Source organism: Ursus maritimus, unplaced genomic scaffold (assembly GCF_017311325.1).
Source record: "Ursus maritimus isolate PB19 unplaced genomic scaffold, ASM1731132v1 scaffold_23, whole genome shotgun sequence".
Taxonomy (NCBI): Eukaryota; Metazoa; Chordata; class Mammalia; order Carnivora; family Ursidae; genus Ursus; species Ursus maritimus.
The window spans coordinates 38,904,116-38,909,526 of NW_024424786.1; the positions used below are offsets into that span (position 1 = coordinate 38,904,116).

Here is a 5,411-nt window from a genome sequence, read left to right on the forward strand (position 1 = left end):
CCGCCCTTGGGGCCCTAATACTGACTGTCGGCTCCCCCACCCCGGCCTGGCGCCGGCTGGGGCTGGAGGCCCTCGGTGCACACGCTTGGAGGCCGCGGTGGCCTCTCGGGAAACGTGGGGCCCAGCGCCGGGAGGGCCAGGCCTCGGGATCCGAGGGGAACACGCAGTTCCCGCAGCGCACCGACCACCCCGGGGCGGGGGGGCCCTCCGGGGCGCCGAACGGAAGCTGGCGACCCCACCCAATTCCTATCTCCGCCCGGCCCGGCCAGCGGGGCGGGGGCAGCGGCGGCGGCCAGGGCCGCGGGAAGCAGGGTGTCCGGCCCGAGGGCCGGCGGAGCACAGGGCGGAGCCGCCCCGCCCGCCCCGGGAGCCCGCTACGCCCGACAGACGGCGCCCGCTTTGAGGTCCGCGCCGCCGTCGCGCGGCGCAGGGGCCGGCGGCCCAAAGCCCTCGTGGCCGTAGCAGCGCAGCGCCGCCTCCTCGTAGGCCTCCAGGATGGTCTGGCGCTCCTCGGGCGTGAAGTCCATGGAGAAGGGGTGCACCTGCAGGATGTGCCGCTTGATGGTGCTGACCTTGAGCGTGGCCAGCGCGCCCCCGCACACCATGCACACCAGGCCGCGCCGGCTGCCGTCGTAGTCCATCAGGTACTCGCCCCGCCAGCGCGGCTGGTAGTTCCGCCGCTGCTCCCGGCTACGGGGCGGCGGCGGCGGCGGCGGCGGCGGCGGCGCGGCGGGAAGGCGAGTCCCCCGGGCTCTTGGCCGTCCTCGTCGTCCTCGTCGTCCTCGGCGGGCCGTTCCGACGGCTCCCCTGGGGAAAGCGGGACATCACCTAGGAAGGGACAAAGAACCGCACTGGAGCCGGTAGACGGCAAGCCGCCCGCGTGTCGCGTCTCAGCTCCACTGCCGCCCACCTCGGTCCTCCTGTCCCACCCTCCCCAACGTCCCCTTCAACCTTCCACTCTCCCCACCCCCTTTCACCCAAGCACTCCCAGCCCTCTGTCCCTGCCTGGCCCGGGCCCCTGCCCCCTCTCTCCCGCGCCACCTGCTCTGGCCCTGCGCCAGCTCACCCCACCACTCCTCCTCCTCTGGCTCCTCCTCCTCCTCGTCCCCTCCCCCCTCCTCGGAGGCTGCGGCTGTGCCGGGGGCGGCGGGGTCCCTGGGGGACTCGGGGCTGGGCAGCCCCAGGGCCAGCAGGTGAGCGGCCTTCTCGCTCCACTCCTGGGCGATGAGGGCCTTGACAGGCCCGCTGAGGCGCGTGGAGCCCGGGTGGCGCTGGCGGATGTGGCGCTTGACGGTGCTCATCTTGAGCGAGGCCAGCGCGCCCCCGCACACCATGCACACCAGGCCGCGCCGGCCGCCGTCCAGCTCCACGAGGTACTCCAGCCGCCAGCGCTCCTGGTAGCGGCGGCGGTGGTCACGGCCCCGCGGAGACCGGCCCGAGGCCCCCACCCTCTGGCCCTCCTCCGACTCCTCCTCCGCCTCCGCCCCTGCGGGCCCGGGCCTCTCAGGGACCCAGCCAGCCTCTTCCTTTTTTACGTCTGGGGGCCTGACATCCTGAGAGGAGAGGGCTCCGGCAGGGGGGGCGGGGTCCCGGCTCTTTCTGGTCAGGTCCTGGGGGACGAGGTCATCGTCTGTTGGGGAAGGGGTGAGGGAGACGGGCTCAGCCTGATGCCAGGGTTGCCCTGACCCACGCAGAGGGGTCCTCACTCCAGCCCCAATCTAGAGGCCCCAGCCGGTGTGGGTGTGTGGGTGTGTGTGTGTGTGTGTGGGTGGGTGGGTGGGTGTGGGGGGGGTGTGGGGGTGGGTGTGTCTGTGGGTGCGTGGGTGCAGAGAGGAGTCCCTCCCCGTTTTGGCCACAGACCCCACTTTGCAGCCCTCATATGGGGGGTAGGTCTCGGCCCTGGGATGGGCCTCGCACCTGGTGGGGATCGAGTGAGCTCAGACAGTGTCTTGGGCTGGCCACCCCAGGCTTGCAGCAGGGCGCTGCGCTGGGGGCCGCTGAGCCCCAAGGAGCTGGGGTGCACCTCCAGCACGTGGGCCCGGATGTCGTCCAGGTGCAGGCTGGGCAGTGCCCGGCCACAGGCCATGCACACCAGCCGGTTCCCCCGAGGGTCATAGTCCATGAGACACTCTGCCCGGAACCAGTTCTGCAGGGACTCCTTCAGCCTCCGCTCCAGCCGCCGGGCCCCCAGCCCCCTGCTGCCCCCGGCCCTCCGGGAGGCTGAGAGGCGCCGACGCCGAGCGCGGGGTGCCACTGGGCCCCCTCGCCGCTGGCATCGGCTGCCCTCACCAGCTGGGGCTTTGCCTGGAAGGGTTGGAGGGAGGGAAGGAACTGAGATGCTGGACCTCCAGGGAGCACCCCCAGCCCCACCGCCACAGCCAGGTCCTCCACAAGCCTCTCCCTCGCTCTTGACTCCGAGCCCTCAGCCTAACCTTTGCCCTGCTCTTCCTCCCTCCTCAGACCTGAACTCCCCCACCTCCTGATCATCCTGCACACAAACCTGAAGCTCTACCCACTCCTCCCTGCCACCCAGATTCTCGCCCCTTCTCTGCACTTCACTGTCAAGTCATCCCTTTCCAGCACCCTCTACTCCCAGCCTTTCCCCCACCTATCCCCCCCACTCTCCTTCGTCCTTCTAAAACCACGGAAGGCCGAGACTGTCAGAGATGTCGCAGACCCCTTCCTGCCACGGTCTCTGCCACGGTCCCTCCCCCGACATTGTACAATGAGGGCACTAAGCAGACCCCGCCCCACACAGAGCAGTGACTCTCTCCAGAAAATGAGTTAGTGGGGGGTGAAATCTGGGACAGTATCTGTCTCCCTTTGCCCCCTCCTCCTCCTCCTCCTCTTCCTCCTCCTCCTCCTCCTCAGCCCCCTGGGCCCCCAGGCCCTCCGACTCTCCGCAGGCCCCCAGCCCCAGGTGGGCGTCCCAGCTGTTGCTGATGACTTCCTTCTCCCGGGGGCTCCAGTGCAGGGAGTAGGGGTGCTTCTGGCGGATGTGGCGCTTGATGGTGCTGAGCTTGAGCGTGGCCAGGGAGCTGCCACACACCATGCACACCATGCCGTGCCGAGCGGGGTTGAAGTCCATCAGGTACTCCAGCCGCCAGTGGTCGTGGTAGTAGCGCCGGTGGTCGCGGCCAGGGATGCGGCTCTTGCCCGGCCTCGAGGCCCGGGCCTCACAGTGGTCCGAGTATTTCCTGCCTGACGACGCTGGGCCCCTGGCCCTGGAGGAGGGCAGGGGGGTGCTCCCCCAGGACCCCAAGGCACCCCCTTCCAGCTGAAGATCTTGCCCTGAAGAGTGGGGTGGGGGGGGAGGGAGAGAGTTTTTCAATGCCCGATATCCAGGAAATGAACCCAGGGCTTGGATTTTGCCAAGAAAGGCAGGTGGGGGAGGGGTCGTTCGGCAGGGTGGTGGAGGGGGAGGAAAGGGATGGCAACAGCAATAAAAGGGATGTGGGAGAGCCCGGAGTCAAAACATCGGCCCTTTACAAAGAGTGGGGACCCTTTAAGAGAGGACCAAGAACAAAAGGATGCAGGGCACTGCTGAGGGACTAGCTCTGACTTTTTAAAAAATAAGGTGAAGGCCAAGGCGGCAGCCAGCGCTGTATGGCCCCCTTTCTGGCGGCGAGCTGTAAGGGGAAAGCCAGGAGAGCAGCAGGCCGGGGCGGTTGCGGCCGGAGCAGAGCGGGCAGTGGCAGAACAAAGGGGGCATCTGTCTGCATCCAGGGCTGCACACGGGACCCACCCGTCTGAGGCCCCAGCCAGGAGGGCCCCACCCAAACATCTCCCTTGTTCCAGTAATGCCTCAAAGGCAGCCTTCTGAGAGTCCCCTTTTAGGGGGTGCTAAGCATTGTCAGTTCCCCAAATATAGCACCCATGGGAGGGATCCCCATGACAAAGCTGTCAGCACGTCCAGGGAAAGGCGTTTCTAGGACCCTGACTTTCCCAGAGTCTGGGAGAGCCGAAGACCCTGCAAGGGGATGGCAGGAGGGCCACCAGAGTGGCTACCGAAGATTCTGCGGAAGGGAGTGGCCACCACCCACTGGAGCCCATTAAGTCTTTCTGGGGATTTATTTTTTGCTCTGGCAGAGAGCCGACCACTGCCCAGCAATCAAGGGGCAGGCACTGGAGAGGCCCAGGCACAGCACAGTAACCCAGTGGTGTGCCCTTGCTCCAAACAGGCAGACACCCCGAGCAGCCCCCACCTTCCCTGCAGTTTGGACCCTATTTTATTTAGAAAAGGGTTTCCTGGCCACATAAGCTGAATGGACAAGTGTGGTCATGCTCCCACTGGAGAATCTCAGGGTCAGAGAAACAAAAGACAGGACCAGAGAGGACTCCTGTCACCATTGTGTTTTTTGTTTGTTTTGATTTAAGTAGATCCAAAGAAAAAAGCATTGGCTTCAAAGTCAGAGACCTCGGTTCCAGTACGGTTTCACTGGTAACTTGCTCTGTGATCTTTGATAGGTCATGTGGCTCTCTGGGCCTCAGCCTCTTTGTCTGAAACGGCACTGGATAGCTCGCTGGTCTCTAAGCATCCTTCCAGCGCCGGATCTAAGCTAGTCTAAGGTGGGTTGGCCCTTTAAGAGCCCAAAAAAGGGGAGGAGCTGAGATTCTTTAAAAACAAAAGAGGATGAGGAGTTTCTGGGAGGGGAGCTCCGAGATTAGGGCAGAGTCTCCCTAGCCCGGACAGAGCCGTCCTGAGTCTTAAGGCGGTGACCCCGCAGCAGGGGAATGAAGAAACAGCGTCCTCTGAGAGCGAAAGGGGAAGACGGGCTGGTCCTACTATAGCTGACAAATTGTAGCAAAAATTTCTGAAAAGAAGGGAGGCGATAACGCACGGACAGGAGGGGGTGTCTGCCTTTGTGAGCGAGCCCATCCCTTTAAAAACTACCGGCAGTGGGTTAAGGTAGTGGTGGGCCCCCCGAGGCGCAAGCCATGCGCTTTCCTAGAAAGAACGTGGGGGGGCGGTGGGGGAAGAAAAAGGTTTCCTGTCTGTAAGCAAGGCCATGGGAGGGGAGGAGCAGCCCGACTTAAAGCAGCGGAGTTCCCAGCTCAGCTCCTCTAGGGGGGAAGTCCCCCGAAAGGGACCCCCCCCCAGTCTGGGCAGACTTTTAAGAGACAGCGGATAAGGAAGACCACCTGGGAGTCTGAAAGAGAAAGGGGCGGGGGCGCAAGTCCAACATCCCACAGCGCGCGCCCCGTGGCGCCGGGCCAGGCCCTTTGGGGACCCTCCGGCCTGGCCTCTAAGGCGGGGGCCGCGGGGCCCTTTAAGGGGGAGGGAATCCGCCCGAGCCTCGCGGGCGGACCCCGGGAGCTGGGCGGGGGGCTCCCCCGCTGGCCCTGTAGCCTCGATCCGCGCCCGCCAGGTGGCGCCCCCGGCCGCCCTGCCCGCGTCCCCCCCTTTGTTC

The 5,411-nt window shown here is 65.5% G+C and overlaps 1 protein-coding gene across 1 annotated transcript in view; it reads right to left on the bottom strand.

Annotated features, from left to right (window-relative positions):
* Window positions 1–361: 361 nt before the first annotated feature.
* ZFTA (zinc finger translocation associated) overlaps window positions 362–5,411 on the bottom strand; it is a 5,588-nt gene continuing 538 nt past the window's right edge. Inside the window, 5 exon segments of the mRNA XM_040638772.1 lie at window positions 362–727; window positions 730–828; window positions 1,067–1,630; window positions 1,918–2,340; window positions 2,833–3,291. Coding sequence (XP_040494706.1) covers window positions 375–727; window positions 730–828; window positions 1,067–1,630; window positions 1,918–2,340; window positions 2,833–3,291 — 1,898 coding nt within the window. The 3' untranslated portion in view covers window positions 362–374.